At 53.3% G+C, this 20,505-nt stretch overlaps 1 protein-coding gene across 2 annotated transcripts in view; it reads right to left on the bottom strand.

The window, feature by feature from the left end:
* The window catches only part of RNF213 (ring finger protein 213), a 104,357-nt gene that overhangs the window by 34,019 nt on the left and 49,833 nt on the right, over nt 1-20,505 (bottom strand). For both annotated transcript variants that reach the window (XM_072939788.1, XM_072939789.1), the window contains exons 21-36: nt 17,505-18,094; nt 16,395-16,557; nt 14,853-15,070; nt 13,561-13,701; nt 13,285-13,452; nt 11,522-12,674; nt 10,640-10,833; nt 10,301-10,456; nt 6,287-9,892; nt 4,668-4,804; nt 4,193-4,288; nt 3,219-3,337; nt 1,750-1,869; nt 1,097-1,230; nt 538-685; nt 156-297 (exon numbers count right to left, since the gene is read on the bottom strand). In XM_072939788.1, the coding sequence (XP_072795889.1) occupies nt 156-297; nt 538-685; nt 1,097-1,230; nt 1,750-1,869; nt 3,219-3,337; nt 4,193-4,288; nt 4,668-4,804; nt 6,287-9,892; nt 10,301-10,456; nt 10,640-10,833; nt 11,522-12,674; nt 13,285-13,452; nt 13,561-13,701; nt 14,853-15,070; nt 16,395-16,557; nt 17,505-18,094 (7,285 nt within the window). The remainder of the gene's footprint in view (nt 1-155; nt 298-537; nt 686-1,096; nt 1,231-1,749; nt 1,870-3,218; nt 3,338-4,192; nt 4,289-4,667; nt 4,805-6,286; nt 9,893-10,300; nt 10,457-10,639; nt 10,834-11,521; nt 12,675-13,284; nt 13,453-13,560; nt 13,702-14,852; nt 15,071-16,394; nt 16,558-17,504; nt 18,095-20,505) is intronic.

The raw sequence follows: 20,505 nt of genomic DNA, 5'->3' as shown, positions 1-20,505 counted from the left end.
CACCCAGACCGCCCTGTGCTCTTGGGGGGCAGTGGGGGACCCGACCACTCTGAGTTTCTCAGAGGCTGGGAAGGAAGCATGTTGGGGCCCTCTGCTCGGCTGGAGGAGCCAGGCAGCCCCTCTGCAGCCCGTCCTGGTTTCCCTTCACGCGGTACCTGAACGTGCCGGCCTCCTGGAGGGCGTCCTGGCTGGAGGCCGCCCTCACCACCCAGTCCCTCGTGTTCAAGAAGACGCAGTTCTCCTCCTGCTTCTTTAAAAGGACGCAGATGCGCATCTTGGTGACCCGTAAGAAAGTGGCTGCGGAGAAGCAGAGGAGACGGGCCTTCAGCACATCCCCGCAGTGAGCGGTGGACGCTGACCCGCCCCTGCAGGAAGGGAGCCCTCTCCTCTGGTCAGGCCAGGTCTGCAGAAATTCTGGGGGTGCACTGAGATTCCCGCGGGGCCAGCTGCTTGTGGGAGCCACGGAGAGCTGCCGGGGAAGGGGTCCCCCGCCTCAAGGGGAAGCCTAGGCCGGGGTGTGGGCAAGAGGGGCCCTACCTCTGTATTCATCGTCCTCGTTTAGGAGGCTGAGGAGAATGGACACCCTCCGCATGCTGCGCTGGCAGCCCTCTCTGTGATCTCTGAGCATGCCCACTGCGCCCTGGATGCAGCTTCTCAGCAGCCTGGTGGTGTCCAGGATCTGCGTCTGTCGACAGAGACGAGCCTTCCATTCCTGCCACTTGCACGGCAGGTGGAGCCAGGTGACGCCTGGGAGACCAGGTCAAGGCACCAACGTGCTCCTCCCGCCCAAAGCTCCCGCCGCGGGCCCGCTGCCCCCATATGCCCTCACCAAGTTCCCCTTGGAACCACTGCGAGAGGGTCCTGTGTCCCTCAACCCAGCCAGTGGTCAAGGAGCAGAGCAAAACTGACCAGGGGATGCCAGGGAGAGGCAATGTCAGACCTCGCGCTAGTGCTTCACCCTCATCGACAGGGGAGTGCAGGGGTACAGGGAAGGAGCACTGGGCTGAGCCCCTCCTCGGACCCACAGTGGGCAAGTCTAAGGAAGGGCAGCCCAGCAGCACGGAGGCCCAGAGGACTGGAAAGAGCGCGAACTCACATCACATCCCCCTGGCTCAGAGGTCACCCCAGGACTTTCCGTTTCCATTTCCAGCTCTGCCATCTCCCCTGATCTGACCAGCTCTGTTTCCATCTCCTCCTCATGGTCGACTTGGGCCCTTTGTCCCACCTTCACTGCAGAGAAGCAGAACAATCGCGTTACTGTTCAGAGGCGGAAGGGGAGCACTGGCAACTCGTCTACACTGCATGCTGGGGCTCTAACCACCAGACTGACCCGGGCACCAGCTCCAGGCATGGGCCTCCAAAGGAGAGGCTGTCAGTCATGCAGAGCAGATCAGCCTCCGTTCGCCCACTTGATGTGGCCCCCCTTGGCAACCCGTCCCTCCGTCCTGGGCTTGGACTGGTGACACAGGAACCAGGGCAAAGAGCATCTGGTGTGTTTCCCAGGCATCCACAAAGACCCACTTTTTCCTGGGAAGTACGGCCTTCTCTTGGCCTTGGAAAGCAGCAGACGGTGCCCTGGACTCATCAGCGCTCAGCTCAGCAAACGTATCCCAAGGTCTTGCCGAGGGGCCGGTGCCGGACTCAAGGGCGTGGGAGCCTGACGGCCCGTCCTCGCAGCCCAGGGAGCACCTCCCGGCTGCCGCCCCCACCGCCCTGCTCCCCTGAGGAGGACCTTCCCTCCGGACTAACACTCAGCCTGAGCTTCAGGGTTAAACAGCTGGCTGATGGTCACGCTCTGCAGCTTAGTCACATCTGAAACCATGCCCGTGGATCTCCGCAGGTCGTCGATGTGCACAGACTGCCACAGCCCTGTGGGAACAAACCCCAGAATCTTCTGTGTCTCCACGGGTTTCTTACCGTCAGTCATAAGCGGGGACACACCACCATCCCGACGTTTCAGCACGCTGCTGAACGAATGATTCGCATCCTAACTGAACACACACAGAAACCCTACAGATGTCACGCTGTAGGTGCCACAAGGTTAGAACAGAAGGCAGCTTAAAGCACTGAAATGACTGACTTGAAAAAAAGTATCTAAAGCAGGCTTGTGGTTTTTAAATGCATTTGTTATTACACTGGCTGCACCATGATAAGTAGAGGGGTGTGGGTCGCTGGCATGCTTTGTCTCCCACTGTCCATGAAGCTACTGAAGTAAAGCATTATTGGTCCATTTCTAGAATACCAGTTTTCTTACACAGGAGAGACCTTGGGGACACGCTGGGACTGGGTCCAGATCATCATAACAAAGCAAGTATCACATAAATCAAGTTTTTGGTTTCCCAGTGCCTATGAACGTTACGTGTACACTATATTGTATTATATTAAAAACAATGTATGCTCCTTAACTAAATACTTCTTTGCTAAAACTGCTAACCGTCATCTGAAACTTCAGAGAGTTGTCGTGGTGATATCAAAGGTCACTGATCAGATGGGTGGGTAGAGCTCAGTGGTGGAGCACATGCTTAGCACGCAGGAGGACGGGGGCCCAATCCCCAGCACCTCCGTTAATATAAACAAACAAACTGAACTACCACCCCCACAAAAAATTCTTTTTAAAAGATACTGATCACAGGTCACCATAACACATGATACTAATGGAAAAGTTTGAAACATGGCAAGAATTACCAGAGTGTGACACAGAGACACAAGCTAAGCAAATGCTGTTGGAAAAACAGCACCAACAGACTGGACACAAACCTCTGATCTGTAAAAAGCGCAGCCCCTGCGAAGAGTAATAAAGCCAGTGCAGTAAGACGAAGCGCCGTAAACACTTGGCGGCTCGTTTCTCAGGGAAAAAGAGAGAGACTTAAGACGGCACTTCCCACCCCGGCTGCAGGCACGAAGCGCCAGCGCAGTCGTAACAGTGTTAGCCGGGAACAGCTCTCTGTACTGTCCGTTCAGTAAAAGGGGAGGAACCTGAGAGCTTAACCGACGTTTACCTACAAGTAAGGGAAGGAGGTGCTACACGCTGGAGCAGCCAGTTCAAAGACAAGTGTTTTTTCACGTTGATCAGTGGTAAGACGTCTAATCGCATCTGAGACAAATATTGTTGAGATTAACATTAACATTCTGACGTCAGACTTGGCACAGCATAGGACCAACTAGAAGCAACTCGAACACTATCTACACAAACAGATTCAAGAGTATTTCAGTCCTACCTCCATGGGATCCCACATAGGGCGTTCCACTTCCCATCCGGGACAGTTTTGTGATGAAATAGACTAAGATGCGGCCCTGGCTTCCTTGCATCTTGTTGATCTCATTGATAGCAGAATACCTATTTTAAAAACAAGCCAGCAAAGACATGACAAATCAGAACCGAAACCGAGAAGCTGTAAGTGGCCAAAGGGTGTCCTCGGAGCTGTCACGTTCAACCTCACGTTTTTTTTTTAGCTTTAAATAGTTTTCACTATTTGTCTTGTCATCTCACAGAGAGGTCTTACGGGGAAGGGGGGCAAGTCCGCTCTAAGCAGGCTCATTTCTTTCCCCCATTCCTGTGTCACTCTGCTTTGAAATGGCATTTTCATTGGTAAGGAACCCTCTCTTGCAATCCTTGATGGGCTTGGTCTGATGCTTCGGTGGGTCAGGCTAGCGGGGCCTTCCAGGTCAAGAAACAGAGCTCTGCAAACAGACAGCCAATGGCCAAAGACAGCCGTGGTACAACATATGCTTCCAATGCTTCAGAAGGTCCAGAGATCACTTTTACCTTCACATTAAGTAACAAGGGAACATAGTTAATGCTAAAAGGATCAGCTTTCCCTTACGCACACTATAAAGACGTCCAACAAAGACAAATGAAAGCATTTAATACTGCGTTATTGACCTTGAACTTGCAATAAATTCGTATCATGCAATTTAAAATGAATAATGACCAAATCGCGTCTCAAACGTTTGCTCCAAGGACACCCTTCTAAATCCTGCCAATACTCTCTTTACACTGCTTTCATTTGACCATTTTTGTGTTGTTACGAACCTTTTCTCTTTCCGTTTTTCTATAAAAAAGGGAGAATCATTTTTTTTATTTCTATGTTTATTCTGATACAATACAGTTTTCAGGGAAGAAATTCTTTAAGAGCTCCCGAATAAATTTGGGGTTTTCCACGTAGTTGCTGAGAAACATGACAAAACGTACTTAGCTGAGGCGATGAGCTGAGCACTGTGAATTCCATCTTCAAAATCTGTTTGAATAATGAGGATTTTACATCTGGCTGTGTGGGTTAAACAGTTGCTGAAACAGAAAGGGAATTATCCAAGTGAGTTTTCTGTCCTAAAAATGGTCATAATACCCCCAACGTGATGGGAAATGTAAGGGATACAGAGAAAAAACTCTTCAGGGGGGATCTTCCTCTGTAAAGGGTGCAGACAGCCCAGTGGAGAAAGAACAATGCCCCACTAAGACAGGAGGAGGCTGGGCTCAGAGAGGAGTGCTCCTGCGGAGGGCAACAGAGAGGCGAGGGACACCTGGAGAACTTAAGAGCAGCCCTTCCAGAGTCACGTGTCTTCAGCGCCCACTAATGCTGATGAGAACACCAGGGGCTGCCACTCCTACGAATCGCCAAGCGGTCGGCCTGGGGAGAAGGGGCAGGCGCGGAAGGCGGGGCCCTCACCGGACTTCCTTGAGGAATGAGTACTCGGTGTCAAACTGCTGCAGTGACAGGATCGTGAGTTTTGGAGCCCTGTCCTCTACCTCTGACTCTAAAAGCTCACAGTCATGACTGGTCAGCAGCCTGGAGAACGTGGTGACCTGCAGAGGCAGGGAATGCAAATCATTCGCTGGAAGGCAAGCAAAGGTTGCACATCTGCTAGGTTTAGATCCTAGAAACATGAGGATGTTCCACAGCTAACTTCTACGGGGTCCCCACTGTGCAGGCGGGACACAGACAGATAAGAATCCAGACCCAGAGGAGTCTTCCCGGAAGAGGCAGTGCTGAGGCAAATCCAGGATCAAAGGCTTGGGGAGAAGATGCACCCTGTTCTGCCTTCAAGTCTCCTTCCTAGACTCTGCCGCCTTTTCCTGCTTTGGTCTCCGCTGACAGTTCTGATGACCACGTAGGGCTCAGCACGAACGCCATTTCTCCTTTGCAATCTTACTTTCAGGTGGAGCTGGCTGGTGGGCCTTGCTTCCCACAGCCGTAGCGGATCTCCTCCGTCACTGGATCACACTGTACAGTGCAACCAGTACACTCCTTGAAAGCATCTAGGTCCTGAATCCTTGTCTCCAGCTGGCCTCACCCCTCAGCTTCCTATTCCCACATCCAACTGCGTGACAGCCTCCCTGTATGTCACAGGAACGTCAAAGCCCATTCCAAATGGAATGTGCCCCTGCCTCCCCAAAACTGGATGCTCGTTCCTAGACTGTGATTAACCAAACCTCTGGTCGTCCAGGGAAGAATCCAGGGAATCCTCTCCAGGCTCCTCCATCTTCCGGAGCCCCTGGATGGAACCAGTCATGGCCTCTGCCAATTTGCAGAGTCCTTCACTGTGTCTCAGTTCCACCCATCCATCCTCTACTTTGATCGAACTGGTACAGCAGCCTCCCAACTGGTCTATCTTTTCTAGAGTCTTTTATCAGACTTCCCCCCTCCATCTCCCAGGCAGTGGGACCCATCTCCACACACATTCCTCCATCAGTCCCTTCTATACAGGAAACACAAAGTCCCGTGGTGCCACTGACAAGGCCTTCCATGAGGTCTCTCGGGCTGCAGCCCACCCCCCTCTGCCAGCACTCACAGCCTTGCAATGTGAGTTCCACCTGTCCCGGCTTCCTGCACAGACTGCTGTTTCACACCTTGACACCCTTGCTTAGGTAGGGCGCTCTGCCTATAAAGCTTTCCCAACCATACTTCACGATCAGCCTGAGGGTCGTCTCTTAAAAAAGGGTGCATCTGACCTCCCATCCTGACCTGGTTACTCCTCTTTGCCTCCGTGGACAGCACTATCGTTCATCGGCGGCATCTGTTCACCATACCTTACACTGTATGCTCACCAAGGTCAAGACCTGTGCCAACCCACCTCTACATCCCCAGCGTCCGCGGTGCAGCACTCGAATGTGGTGCTCATGTAAGCACGCAGGTCCCCTTGCATTTACCACAGAGAGGAATCAGAAGTCTCAACACACCCATGTATGGCTCCTATACACTGACTTGCAAAGACTTTCGGATTCTGGATGCTAGGGATTCAAGGACCCCAGGTGAGAGGGTCAGGGTGAAATAAGGAAGACAGTCACCTCTGTGAAGGCGGTATGGCGCTCCGGATCCACCCTGCGAAGGTGAGCCTGGAGGAAATCTGCAAAGGAGTTATGCTGCTGCCTGTAATAGTACTCCTCAGAAAGGGACGTTGCGGTGAAACGGCCCAGTGAGGAAGCGTTCAGCCGAACCACAGCATCAGGCGTGGCGCAATCCAGCAGCACCAGTTTGGCCTGCTCGTATACCTCCTGGTACAGCTCGCCAGTCAAGCCCTTGCACCCCAGCTGCTCTACGACCTGGAGCACCACAGAGGCACACGTGTCCGAGTGGAAGCCAATGAAGACATCAGCAGGGCTGTATTTGTGTCCAAGTGAGCTCCCTTCTTCTTTCACATCTATGAACTTCTCCACCCAGATCCTGAGCTCTTCCACAATGCTCTTCTGCCATTTATGTAGCACGGTGTTGATATCCAGGTAGTGCTTCTCCAGCCGGTTAATGAGGGGGATGGGAAAACGCTTGTAGACCACGTCTTTCTCTTCGATGACGATCAAGCGGAAGTCCGGGTGAACCCGACATTTGACCCGATGGGTCCCCAGGCCGAGGTCCACGTACTTCTGGCCGCCGAGGTAGACGTAGTACTGGTTGAGGGCGTCGTAGAGGCTCTCGTACAGGTTCTGCAGGTTGAGCAGGACCACCATCTTGCCAGTTTCCATGCAGACTTTCACCCGGTTGATGTTTCTGCAGATCTGGGCGTACTCCTGGTCCCTGGGAAAACTGGATCCGAAGATGATCTCTGGCTGGTCCTCACTGAAGAACGTCTGCTGCAGGATCTGCAGGGCCACGTAGTTCCTGGTCAGCACGAGCAGATAGCGGGACTCGGAGTCGTCCAGCTCTCTGCCGGGCACCGTCCGACGATCGCTGTGCAGGTTCTGCCCGATGAGCTGCATGGTGCTGACCTCCTCCACGCACCTGGCCTCGGGCAAGTGGGCTGCGAAGATGTCCAGCGCGTGGATGTCGTCCTTGCCGCTGAAGTTCCGCAGGACAGCTTGTGCGATGCCTTGAGCGGACGGCTCCGTGCTGGAGGCTCTCGCTGCGGCAAAGATCATCTTGATGAGGCTGTAGTAGTCCCGGAGCCCGAAGAACTCCCTGTCCTGGCTCTTACACACCGTTTCGTAGGCTTTGGCAAAGGCTGCAAAGTATTCTTGGATTCTTTTTTGCACGAGGGGCTCTGAAGAGCAAATCCCCCTGGCACTCTCGATGAGCTCCCTCTCACTGGGGCTGCCGCGAGACACGAAGATACCCCGGTTCATCTTGGCGGGGTCCAGGGCCCAGTTGGAAATGCCGACAAAGCCCACTTTCTTGTAGGGGGCAGGGTCGTCTTCAATGCACCCGTCTTCCAGCAGCGGGTGCAGAGTCTTCAGGGGCATTTTGGGCGAGTCTTCTGCCAGCCCGACTTCATCCAACACCACCACGGAGACGTACTGCTCCAGGTCCTTCCCTTGCTGGAAGCGGGCGCATTGTTTGAAGGTGCCTATGATGCCCTGTGGGGTGGAATGCGGGCTGCACTGGAATGACACCAGGTGGACCTGCTTCAGGCTCCGGAAGAGGTCCGAGTGCGCGGCCTGGCCTTGCATGGCGTCTGCCACGATGGTCTTGGCAAGAGATTTGGAGCTGCCAGGCTTGCCAACCAGGAAGAGAGGAATCTTGAGCTCGATGCAGATCACCATCATGAAGACATTCTCCTTCAAAGCCATGTTCTTGGCGATGGTCTTCCTCAGGGGTACGCCATTCAGAAAGAGATCCTGGGTTTGCGTTATCTCATCCAGAATAGCCCTGCTATCATTATACGGTTCTGGAAAGAACCTGCAAATGGCTTTCCGATAAGATTCCTTGTCTTCTAAAGAGGCGTGGTAACATACCCCGATGGCCAGCACCAGGGACCAGAGGACAGGATCTCTGTCAAAGCTGTTTCTGCTGACACTGGACTTGCAGAGAACGGAATCCAGCTTGGACAAGAGCATCCCGCTGTGGTCGTAAAACCACTTAAAAGCTTTCACACAGCGCTCCACGTCCCGGAGGCTGACGAAGCTGCACTCGTCTTCTCGTGCCCTCATGAAACTCTGAGAGGCAGACAGCACGTCCGTGATCACACAGGCCTTGTGAGGATCCATCAGGGTGGAGGCCATCACTCTCTGGACAATCTGCTGGATGTAGAGCTTTTCTGCTGAGTCATTCAACTGTCCGAAGTCCCACACCAGGGGGATCAGGCTCGGCGGCAGAGCGTGGACACGGTACACCAGCTGCCTCAGAGGAATGGAGCCGAGCTTCTCCACCGTCTCCTCTGCACTCACCCTGTATCCCAGACCAGCTGACTCCAAACGGCAGATCATCTCCTGGGAGTGCTTCCGGTAAGGGTTGCAGGCTGCTATGATATGCAAGCCGGAGTTCTTAGCCAGCGGCTGGCCACTCACTGTGCGGTCACACAAGACCTCTTTGATGCAGCTGATGGCCTCCGTGGTGTTGGCTTCATCGAAGAATAAAATGGTGTCCAAATGATGTTGGTCCTTATTGAAGTGGGCAAGCTCTTCTGCCTCCTTGACTTTGGAGTAGATCATGTCAGCGGTCGTTCCTCCGTGGACCTTGACCAACTTCATGGTGTTAGCATTGGCACCCCCACGCCGCAGGTCACTAAGGAATTTAATGAGTCTGGTTTTCCCACAGCCCGTTTCCCCCATGATGATGACGGGGATGCCACACCGGAAACGCATCTCGATGGCAAGGATCTTGAGCATGTTGTCCGTCGTAAGCTCATAGGTTTCATCAGGGTCAAAGGGCCACTGGATCCCCAACGTCAGGCAGAGCCTCTCAAGTTTCTCGTGTCTGGGCAGATTGTCAAAATCAACATTGAAGGGCACCCTCTGAAGCAACAGCCCCTGGTACAGTGCCACCGTCATGACATCCTCCTTGATCACCTCCCCACTCGAGGGGTCGATGGCATCAACACCACCGTTCTGGTTGGGCCGGAAGTGGAACCCGATGAATGTCATGGACATGTGGTCACTGTTGAAGAAGACGTACGGGTGGGGCTCCGACTCCCACCTCTTCCGGAGTGTGAAAGGGGCGAGATCTTCTTCCCTGACGCCATCCATGGTGACCGTGTGCTTCCCTGGGCTCTGGTCAGCTGTGTGAAGTGTAGGTGTGGCGAAATCTCGCGCCATGAAGATCATGAAGGTGACCACAAAGTTCTTGAAACCCACCAGTGTGTCTCCAACAAAGCTGGGATTACAGAAGAGAGAGTTCTCACAGTCTCGGAGCTGGTAGTTGAGGAACCGAGCAAAGTTCCGGAGCTCTGACCAGGAAGGGTTTATCACCCCGCAGTAAATCAGGAGGTGCTGGATGCATTCGCTGGGGGTGCCCTCAACAGAGCCTTTTTGGTACTTGAACGTGTCGAGGTTTTCCTTCTGATGGAACCGTCTCAGATATTGGTAAGGTCTCTGGAACGTTTCGCTGCAGAACTGTTTCAGATCCATTCCCGGCTCTTCGTAGCTCCACTGAGGGTCCAGCTCCATGTCAATCACTTCTTTGGGAGGCCTGCACGTGACTTTGGGGAAGATGTCTAGAAAACTGAATGGGGGGGCATATGTGTTCTGGAGAAGAGAGACACAGAAAAACGGGTTATGGCTGAACCTCCTAAGAAATGCTTTTGCAGTTTAACCCTCCACGGGGTCTATGCTGCACTGTTGACCAAAAAGCCCTTTTCTATCTGATCTCTTGGAACCAAATCTCTCCATTAGGCATATACATGTGTGTGTTAGCTGACTCTGAGAAAGATGGTGCCTCTCCCAGCAGATGGGTTTTCTGCATTTAACCCAGACATACAGCATCCATCTTGAATAGAACAAAGCCAGTTTAAGATCCTGCTAATTAATGAGTACTTTTATTCTAGAAATAATTTACAAATAAGTTTAAAGGTTGATTTTTCTTTACTAACATCGCACTCAGCTATGCCACTAAACCCCTCCCCCACAGAAGCAGGAAAGGGCCCCGACACGCACCAGCTTCGAAGGCCTCCGCGGCAGGGCCGAGCTCCCTTCCAGGATCTCAACAATATACAAGTGGCCCGGGTTCCGCAGCCACATCTTCCCATTTACATCCATCAAGTACTGGAGAACCAGAAGTTTGAAAAGAAACACCCAAATTCCAGTCTGCACCTGAAGACAGAACCACATGGGCTTGTAAACAAACAGAAGACACCAGCTCTCCCAGCCCTGAGGCCCCTCTGATCCTGCGCTTTGGTCCGATGATACCGATCATCAGTACAGGCAGAAAGAAGAAAGTCTTTACCCTGGGCAGGGGCAGGGCGGGGCACGGGGCTGGACCCCGAGGGCACTTACTGAAGAGCTCACATCCAGGTGGAACACCATGGGTCCTGTCTGATGCCTGGCGTCCAGGAAAGGCAGGAGGGAGCCCAGGACTTGGTTCTCATCCAGCTGAGGGTCGATCAATCGAATAACTTTTAGGGGCACTTTTCTCCCATTAAATTTCATTTTCAGTTGGCCATGCAACCTCCTCACAAAGAGAGACTTTCCTGTAATGGTAACAGGTGGAAATTAGGTGCCAGGCTGGCGGACCAAGCGAGAGAGCACCCAGAAAGATCCACTGCGGGTCACTTGCTTTGCACAGAAGGGATACAGCCTGACACTGGGCTGACGAGCACACGCTTGAGGCCTCAGGTTTCCTTGCTGGTGCCCACCCAAAAGCCCTGATGTTCCCCGGGACTGAGAATGGCAGCTGCAGGGCAAGGATGGGAGCAGCGGAGCACGCCACGCTGGGGACAGGAGTAGGCTTCATCGGACAGTGAAAGGGCCACAGTCAACAGGATGGAAATCCTAATGTGACTGAACGCAGGGTCCAGAGGCATCTGCCGCTTCTAAAGACAGAGCGATGAAACCTCCTCCTGCTCAGGACCCAGGAAGACCCCAAGTGGCCAACGGACATTAAAAAAGAAAGGGGAAGCTGCGGAGAAGCCAGTTTAGAGGAGGTGGATGGCTTGGCTCCCAGAAGTCACCCAAGCTGGAAACCAGGTGAGAAAGGGTGTCTCGTTCCAGGACAGGCCCTGACTTACAACCACAGGTGAGTAAATCCTCCCTGAGACTCAGTCTCCTCACCTATAAAGGGCTTCATCTGAGCACCCCCCACACACCAACTGTAAAGAAAAGGGCCATCAGCAGTCCCCGGGACTCGTGGGCTCCCCCAACCCTGGCAGTCGTCATTACCGACACCCGCTCTCTCCGAGGCCACAACCCCAACACACATCCGGTCCCGGAACACAGCAGCGGCTGATGGGATCTGCTCTGGGACCTGGAAGTGGTGAGCCAGGTAGGCCTGGATGTCCTTGAGGGGCGCCTGGGGCGTGACGAGGACCTTGTGCTGGCTGAAGGCCGAGGGCAGGTAGCAGTGCTCCCGCTCACAGTCACAGACCATCACGAGCTGGTAGTCCTCCCGGTGGCGCTGCATGCACAGGCTCAGGAAGAGCGCCTCTGCCCGGCAGGCCACCTCGTAGCTCAGCTGGTCCGCAAACAGCAGGCTGTAGACCCCGAGCCCATGGGCGCCGGGGGTCAGGCAGCGGCGCAGGAGCAGTGCCACCTCCTCAAACGTGGTCCCTGGGGTGCAGAGCAGCACCTCGGTGTAGGTGGGCAGGGGCTGGCTTGGGGTCTGCATGTAGATGGCCAGGGCGGCCGGCAGGATCTCGGAGTGGCCACAGATGATGAGGTTGGGCTGGCCGACCTGCAGGCCCTTGGGGAGCTGTCGCTGCACAGGAGGCCCAGCCATCCTCGCCAGGCGAGCCAGACAGAGGCCGAGGGCCTCCAGGTCCAGGCAGTGAGGCAGGAGGACACTCATGCAGGCGATCGACTGTTCCATGATGACCCTCAGCTTGTCCACCAGTCTGGACTCTGAGAAGAGCAGGAGTGGCAGCTCCTGGATCATGGTCCTCTGCTGCTCGGCGGCCCTGCCGTCGGGCCCCGGGCAGGCCTCCAAGACGTCCCTGGGGCTGCAGTTGCTCTTGATGAAGGACAGCATGGTGAGGGCGGCCTCACTGGGGACCCGCTTCCTGAGCTCCGTGCCCAGGTAGACCAGCTGCTCGGCTGTGTAGTAGTTGAGGTAGGGGTGCTTTGCCCGCTTCTCCGCCACAAATCTCTCCCAGTGGTCCAGGAAGTCCTCCATCTGCCGGCAGAGGGCCTCCAGCAGCCCAGCGACTGCCCCACTCTCCGTGAACTGGTTCACCAGCCCCAGACAGAAGTCCATGCGGATGGAGACACCCTTCTGGGGGGAGCAGTACACCTCGGCCGTCCATGCCCTGAACAGCATGTTTCCAGCAGAGTAAAGGTTGATGAAGGCCTGGACTAGCCTCTGCACGTTGCAAAACACCTGTTGCAAATGGAAGCAGGAGGCAGACATCACAGAGCTGGTCTCGGAGAGTCTGAGAGTTACCCCAGACACGTCAGTCTGGAATAACACAAACAGATTCAGAACCTGAAGGACGTGGGCCCATGTCTCTTCCTGGTTCCCTATGTGACCTCGAGGCACAGACTGGTCACGGAAAGGCCTGCCTTCCTCATTTCCATAATCTTGTCTTTCGGAAACAACACATTATAGAAAGAAAAGACATCATTTACAAAGTACAAAACGACTTTCAAGTAAAATGCACAGTAAAGTGAGAGACTGTGAGGTAAGTCGATGTGCCTTTTTCTACACGGTTTCCTGTGCTTCTGATGAAGGATGCCCATCCAGACTTAACGAGCCTGGGGCTGCTGGCTGATTGACAGAGTAAATCGACACCTCTCGGGGTCGTGAATTCGAAGTAAATGCATTCTGCAGACCCACCGGCCCCACTCTCCACGGACGTGAGAGCAGACTGAATTACCGATTAAGTCCAAACTCAAACCTGCTGACCCTCTCAGGCATCTCACCGGGTGAGAGTCCGCACCCAGACAGATGGGTCCCGGACACCTGCTCCAACACAGGGACAAACTCTCACCTCGGAAAACACCTCTACGACTTCAACGTTGTGGTGATCCTTCTTGCCAGACATCAGCATCAGTTTGTTCAAAAGCTCCTTCAGATCTTCCAGAGAGTAGTCTCGCACCTCCTCCTGGCCCCCGAGGCCCCCGGGGAGGAGCAAGTGCAGCACGGTGTCTGGGGAAATCTATGGAACGGCGCACACTCAGAGCTGGCTCTTTGGAGGCAGGAAGCCCCCTTGACGGCAGCCCATAAGCGCCCCCAGCCGCCGCGTCTGGGACGGGGGACAGCTCACCTTCTGGCCATCCGGGGGGGCCTTGATCACATAGATGCCTCCGCTGTTGATGGCGGTGGCCAGCGACAAGGAGGAGAGCTCCACAGACCCGTGACTCTCCTTCACTGTCCTTAGCCACTCCAGGTTCCTGGCAGAGTCGCGCTGTGGGGAAGGAGGAGAGGACACGGGCCACAGCTCATGTGTGACCCTCCTGTGCCTCCTCCCCTCCACCTGCAGTCCCCCTCCTGCCTCCGGCTCCGTGTGCTGTCGCCCGCAGGGGAGGCCCTCCTCATCCGAGCATCCGAGGCCCACAGCTGCCACCGGCTCGGGTGCGTCCCTCTGGGGACGCTTGTCATGTGGCAGTGCCAGAATGGGCTGATCCCCCGTGCTCCCCACCCCCCAGCCCACGCCCTGGGTACGCAGACAGGGAGGGACAGGCCCGAACCCAACTCTCTACGAGAAGGCGGCATTCTGCTCTCACAGAGCTGTGGGGCCTTAAGTTCTAAATGTGTCCTTCTGGGGTCCCCAAGTCCAAACAGAAGAATTAAGGAAAAACTGCCACCAAGGCTTTCTGTCTGGACGTGAGCTTCCAGCGGAGAAAAGGAAACAGCTCTGTCGACTGCATCCTTCCCTCCCCCCCCCACCCTCCCCGTCTTGGGCTCCAGCCGTCCTGTTACTCAGCCTGCGTGCTGCGGGGCTGCTCGCCCCGGTGCAGTGGGCTAACTTATGCTGAAATGCTTATTTTTTCTAATGAAAAAACAATCTGTACCAATTGTAGAGAGTATGGAAAAATACCAAAATGCAGGGAGAATTAAGGAACAAGTACCATCATTCAGACAAAACCACTAACATTTGAGCATATTTCCTTTCAGTCATTTTTTAAAGTGCTTAATTTGTATTGAAGCGTAGCTGACCTACAATGTTCCTTGCAGGTGTACAGCAAAGTGACTCAGCTATGCACCTACATGCATATGGACACTTTTTCAGATTCTTTTCCATTACCACTCATTTGCTGTTTATCTACGTCATACACAGTAGTGTGTATCTACTAACACCGAACCTCTCACTCGTCCCTCCCCCACCTCATTTTTCCCCATGCGTTTTGCGCAGAAGAAATCACTTGTCTACACACAATTTTGTGTCCTATTTCCTAACATAGCAGGACCGAGAAAGCCTTTCCATATAGGTAGAGATATTACGTTGAAACTTCGTTTTAAGCAGCTGCATAAAAATCTGCCACGTGGGTGCTCCACAGTTTTGCAGTCCTGCCCCAAGAGTTGCTAAGCGGTGCTTTATTAAAAAATGAGACTCACCAGCTTCTTGGGCAGGTGCTGGTCATTATCCAGAGCCTTCCACAGCTCTCTCAGGTGCTGCATGAAGTCATCGAAACCCGCGCTGGTGTCCAGGTCATAGAGCAGGGGCGCATAGCCCTGCACCGCGTCGTGGAAGCAAGCCACGCGGTCCACGTCGATGTCATTCTCCCCGGCGGAGATGGAGGCCAGGTCCACGAACACCTTCAGCTCGGTGATGCCTGGGGCAGGAGGGGTCAGAGGAGTGTGGGGCCACCTGTGATGCCATGAGCCTCAAGTCTGGGGACAACAGTCCTTACTGAAGCTATAAATGGACACCCTGCATTTTTATGGTTTTATCCACCCTCTGTTTTCGATAAGAACCTGGGGCACTTTTTCTTTTGCCATTTTTGTCAATACTGCTGACCAATACCTGATGTTACTGGACACCATCAATGTCAGGGCACCACACAGGGCATTCGTGTGCCCTCTATCTTTTTTTAAAATTAATTAATTAGTTTTTAAGAAATTAAAGTACCATCAGTTGCAGTGTTTCCATTTCTGTGGTACAGTACAATGTCCCAGTCATGCATATACATACATATATTCATTTTCATATTTTTTTTCATTAAAGGTCGTTACAAGATATTGAACATAGTTCCCTGTGCTGTACAGAAGAATATTTTTTTAATCTATTTTGATATAGAGTGGCTAACATTTGTTAATCTCAAACTCCCACAACACTGCCATTTCATTACCAAAAAACCCCAAGCTTAGCTGGTGCATAACATGTTGACAGCAGCTTACCAAAGTGGGTGGGAGCCCACAGGTGAGAGCAGAGAGGCTGGTGCAGCCCCCTCCTCGCCTCTCCACACACCAGGGCCACCGCCTCCCCTCTCCCTGCCTCCTTCTCCCCTCCAAGCCACAGAGCTGGAAAGGCTGCCAGCCTTTGCACACCAGCCAGTGGGTGTGATTAAACCTCTCCGTGGACAAGCACTCATCTTGTCTTCCAGTAAAAAGTCAACCAGAGCAAAAAGCCAAAGGGGTATGATTTTTAAGAAAATGATCCGCAGCCGTTCATAGGAAGCATCCAGAGGGAGAGAAAAAAGGTACCCAAGGAAATAGATTTTACACCAGAACATGAGGGACACTGTCCTGATACAAATTCTCCCAACAGGCAGTGAGGCACACACCTCGCTCACCTACCTAAAGAAGGCAGGTGGAGACATGCTGCGAGACTAGGTCTTAATTACTCCAAACACTAAGATGAAAGGAGAACCAAGGGATGTGATAAAGGCCCTGATTATCACTACAATGGCAGTCATAGTGCAGTATATAAATGTATCAAACCCATGCCTCGTACACCCTCAGTTTACACAATGCTGTCTGGCAAATATATTTCAATTTTTAAAATGTTTAAATTAATTTAAAAAATGCAGATGGATCTCACTGTCCTTTACACAGAACACGATGGAGGGGAGGGACTGCCCGTAAGTTTAGGAAGACCACCCTGTGAGCCATCTGAACACCCTGCAGACTTCCGGTCACCGAAGTGACCGACTGTACCTTCGAGGGCCTCCCGGACCCAGTCGATGAACTCCTTCCTCTGGGACAGCTCCTTCAGACACTGGCACCGGGTCTCGCTCACGTCCTGCAGCAGCTTTTTGGCACGGATAAGCTGCTGGCTGATCCGGTTCAGTTTTTCATTGCGAAAGTTGTTCCCGACAGTCTGAGAAAGTCACCAGAGAAAGTTGTCAAAGAGAGTATGCAAGGCTGGGCTGTGCTGTGGGCCGGAACTGGCTCCTGGACCCCCAGGAGCGGCGACGCTGGCCACCCCCATGCCCCGCTCCCCGCAAATCCCCAGGACTGACACGTGCTCAGAGCTCTCGTCCCAGCCTAGACACCGCAGCCGCCCACGCCGTGCCCCCGCGGTCCAGAGGAACTGTGACTCCTCTGGGCCAGGCATTCCGCTCCGCCCCGGACACAAGCCCCTTGCCAGGTGCTTCTTGCTATTTTTCCTGTTTTCTGGGTAAAGAAATGAAGGCCCAGGACAGGGACCTACTCAAGAGCTGCCGGGCTTCAAGCTTACCTGTGCCTAATCCAAACTTTGTGCTCAATTTTAGTCATCACCACCCCTGTCTATACTGCAACACGGGTCACCTCGTACCTTACAAATGCTCACCCAAAAGACCAGAAAGCAGAAGACTCGCTTCTTAGCTGTCACAGAGGTAACCTGCCTCGTACCACTCCTGGCTAAGCGCTAGATGTGACCGGAGAGCCAACAGAACAAATGGCTTTCTTTTGGCTTCCAGAAGCTGAAGAGCTCAGGTCACTCTTTACAAATATCTGACAACTAAAACGATCGTCACCTTTTCCTAAATTCACGGTCCTCCCGACAACCTAAGGAACCCCCGTCGGCCAAGGGACAGGCGCACAGCTGACAGACAAAGGTGAAAGGGAAGCCCAGCACGTTCAGCCACTGTGTGAAACACAGACAACCCCAAAGGAGGCTGCGAAATCACCTTGTCCAGTTTTTAAAAGCCAGAAAGGTTAAAAAAAAAACAACAACTGCACCTGGATTGCAAAAAAACCAAAACAAACAAAAACACAACAACGACCAGAGAGCCAGGACCCCCACCCCGCCCCCACCCCCAGGAGCCCCCGTAAATAACTCACAAAGTGCAATAAAGTGTGGAGAACACTGAAGTCACCAGTCAGGCCCAGATTCTCTTTGACCGTCAAGATGGCTTCGGCTGAGGCAGCAGCCTGGTGCAGGTGGTGGTACTCCCTGATCTGCTCCACTCGCTCGTCGATCCAAGCCCTGTGGTCACGGGGGTGCAGACTGCACATGGTCTGCAGGTCGACAGTGAGGTCCCTGTATTTATTCACGAAGTCTTTGAAAGTGGCATCTATTTCCCCAAAGGTGACCTCTCCTGACTTCAGATCCTGATACAGTTTCGCGAACTTGTTGAAACATGGAAGATACAAGTACCGGTAGGCCTCTTCTGGCTGCAGGGCTCTGCTTTCCGGCTCGTCCTCCGGCTCACACAGCTCCTGGGCTACTTCTGCCCAGAAGACCTGGAAGACGTGGCTGCCCTTCAGCAAGGCTGCGTTTCTGGCCATTTCTTGGACTTCGGGGCTCAGGTTGTAATGTGTGGTCCACATTGCGTCTGAGGAGGGGGCCGACGACCTCACCGTCACGACTTCGTTTAGTCTTTTCCTGCTGAGGTCTTCCGAATGTCTCTCTGCAATCTCTCCAAAATCCACTTTTGAAACCATAAGAGAATGTCAGAGGTCAAACCTCTCGCCACGATATCTTTTTTTCTAAACTTTCCCAGTGTTTCCTCTCCTCACTGCTCTTAAAGAAAGGCCAGCTAACACACTTGCTGGCATTTGTTTCCAATAAGAATCCGTGATGCCCACCCTCCCACCACCTAACCCCTGCACCCCTGCCCGGGGCCTTGCTCATCAATTATTACAACAAAGGAAGCATTACTTTGGGGGCTGGGGGGAAGCTTTGCAGCTTCTGGGTGGAGATGACAAGCCTCTGCCTCCTCCCCAAATCCTGCTCCGATGACAGAATGTAACGGGGGGGGGGGAGGTAATTAGGTTTGTTGGTTTATTTATTTAATTTAACGGAGGGCCTGGGCTTGAACCCAGGGCCTCGGGCACACTAAGCACGCGCTCTGCCCCTGAGCTCTACCCTTCCCTCAGATTGGGTTTTAAAAACAATAAAGCAGCAGGGCTGGGAAGAGGAGAAAAGGGATCACAGTCACAAAAGTTTGGAAGCTGGAAGCAGATGTGCCGGGTAAACGGCGCCTTAGGCCTGAGAACGCGGGCTCCAGCCCTCAGCGGGGAAAGCTGCAAGTCGGCCAGGTGCCCGCCGCAGAATTCCCTCACAGCACAGGCACCAGCTGCGCAGGGGGGGGTAGGAGCCCGGCAGGTGCTAGCACAGAGAGGAGCACCGGGCTGAAGGTGTGAGAGGTTGTTGGATGGGCTGTTTCAGCCCCACCCACTCTGCTCAGCAGGGCGATCGCGCCTCCGCCACCCTGGCAAGCAGCGAGTGGCTTCTAGTCTACAGAGGACAACGCAGAGGTTTTCCGGATTGGAAGTCTCAGGTGCACAGCTGGAAAGAGGCATTTCCAGACACAGACCCTTTCTCAGGAAGCTCACAATTGGCATGTGCTAGTAACGTTAAGGAGTAAGAACGGAGGACAGAGGACACAGGGAGCAGAGGAGGGAGGCAGGAACATGAGGCGGACATACGGATCCCGGATGCTGAGAACCTCCAGCCCTCGTGTCTCTCGTGACTCCCAGAAGCCTGGCAGCCAGACCTATAACTTCCCGGAGAAAGACTGGACCGGACAGAGGCTGGAGAGCTGGCCCGTCCAGGAGAGAAGCGCTGAAGGCAAAGGCTGTGTCAAAGGCTGGCCACTTGCCCTCAGCTACCTCCGTCGGGGCGTCAGGCCCACCTCTTAATACAAACAAATAAACAAGAATTTCCAGGCTGATGGGGAGTCTTTAACATGAAAAATAGACACTAAAACACACCGACAGAGAAAAGTGCCTCAGGGGAACTAGGAAACTGGGAGAAAAAGGGAACCTCTAAATCAGAAGTATCAGTGGTCTCAGGAAGACGACGCTGCAACCAGGAACAGAAACAGGAGGGCAGAGAAAAAGGACAGTTCAGACGGAAAGAAGGAGCTCCTGTAGGTTAAACCCAAGTAAGAACAGAAATTAAAAACTGAACGGAGAGGTTGGAAGGCCAAATTAAGGAAACTGCTCAGAAAGCAGAACAAAACACAAAGAGAGGGTGGGAGGGGATAAATTTGGGAGTTTGAGATGTGCAAATGTTAGCCACTATATATAAAAACAGATTTTTAAAATAACTCCTGAATAGCACAGGGAACTATATTCAATATCTTGTAACAAACTTTAATGAGAAAGAACTTAAAAATGAATATATAGATGTATGCATGACTGAGACACTGCTGCACAACAGAAATTGACACATCGTAACTGGCTGCACTTCAATTAAAATACACACACACACACACACACAGAGAGATAGAAAATAGGAGAGAAAATGTGTGGACAGTAAACGACCGTTCCAGGAGGTTCCACGTCCACCAGGGAATTCCAGCAAGAGAGAAACAGTCATCACTTGCCGGAAACAAGAAGTTCCCCCAGACTCGAGGACTTGGGCGTCCAGGTTAGAAAGACCCACCTAGTTACGCCCAACACAGCGATGGGAAACAGACCTAGTCCAGGGCCAATCATCGCAAGACTTCAGAATAAGGGGGACAAGATCTCAAGAGCTTCCAGAGAGAGAAAGTGTGTCATCCACACAGGGTTAGTAACTGGAGTTACACCTGACGTCTCAGCAGAGACCCTGCAGGGACAGCGGAGCCAGGAACCCAGACCCTCGAGGAAGGGGTTTCTGGTCTGTAATCTACACCGAACAACAGTGGTGCCCCTTTCTCAGGAGGGAACAGGGTGTGTTTCACTAAAGCGCAGGAGCGAGGACGGGAAGCCAGGGCACCCAGGAAACAGATCAACCAAGGAGGGGGGCACAGGCAGCCCCAGGCTGCATCCCTCCAGCTCGTGGAGGTTCCTTCTGACAGAGCAGACTGATGGCCTCGCAAGGAAATTCGGTCAGTAAAGAGTATGGGACTGA

This window comes from Vicugna pacos, chromosome 16 (assembly GCF_048564905.1).
Source record: "Vicugna pacos chromosome 16, VicPac4, whole genome shotgun sequence".
NCBI classification, from domain to species: Eukaryota; Metazoa; Chordata; class Mammalia; order Artiodactyla; family Camelidae; genus Vicugna; species Vicugna pacos.
This window is presented reverse-complemented; position numbering and strand designations above follow the sequence as displayed.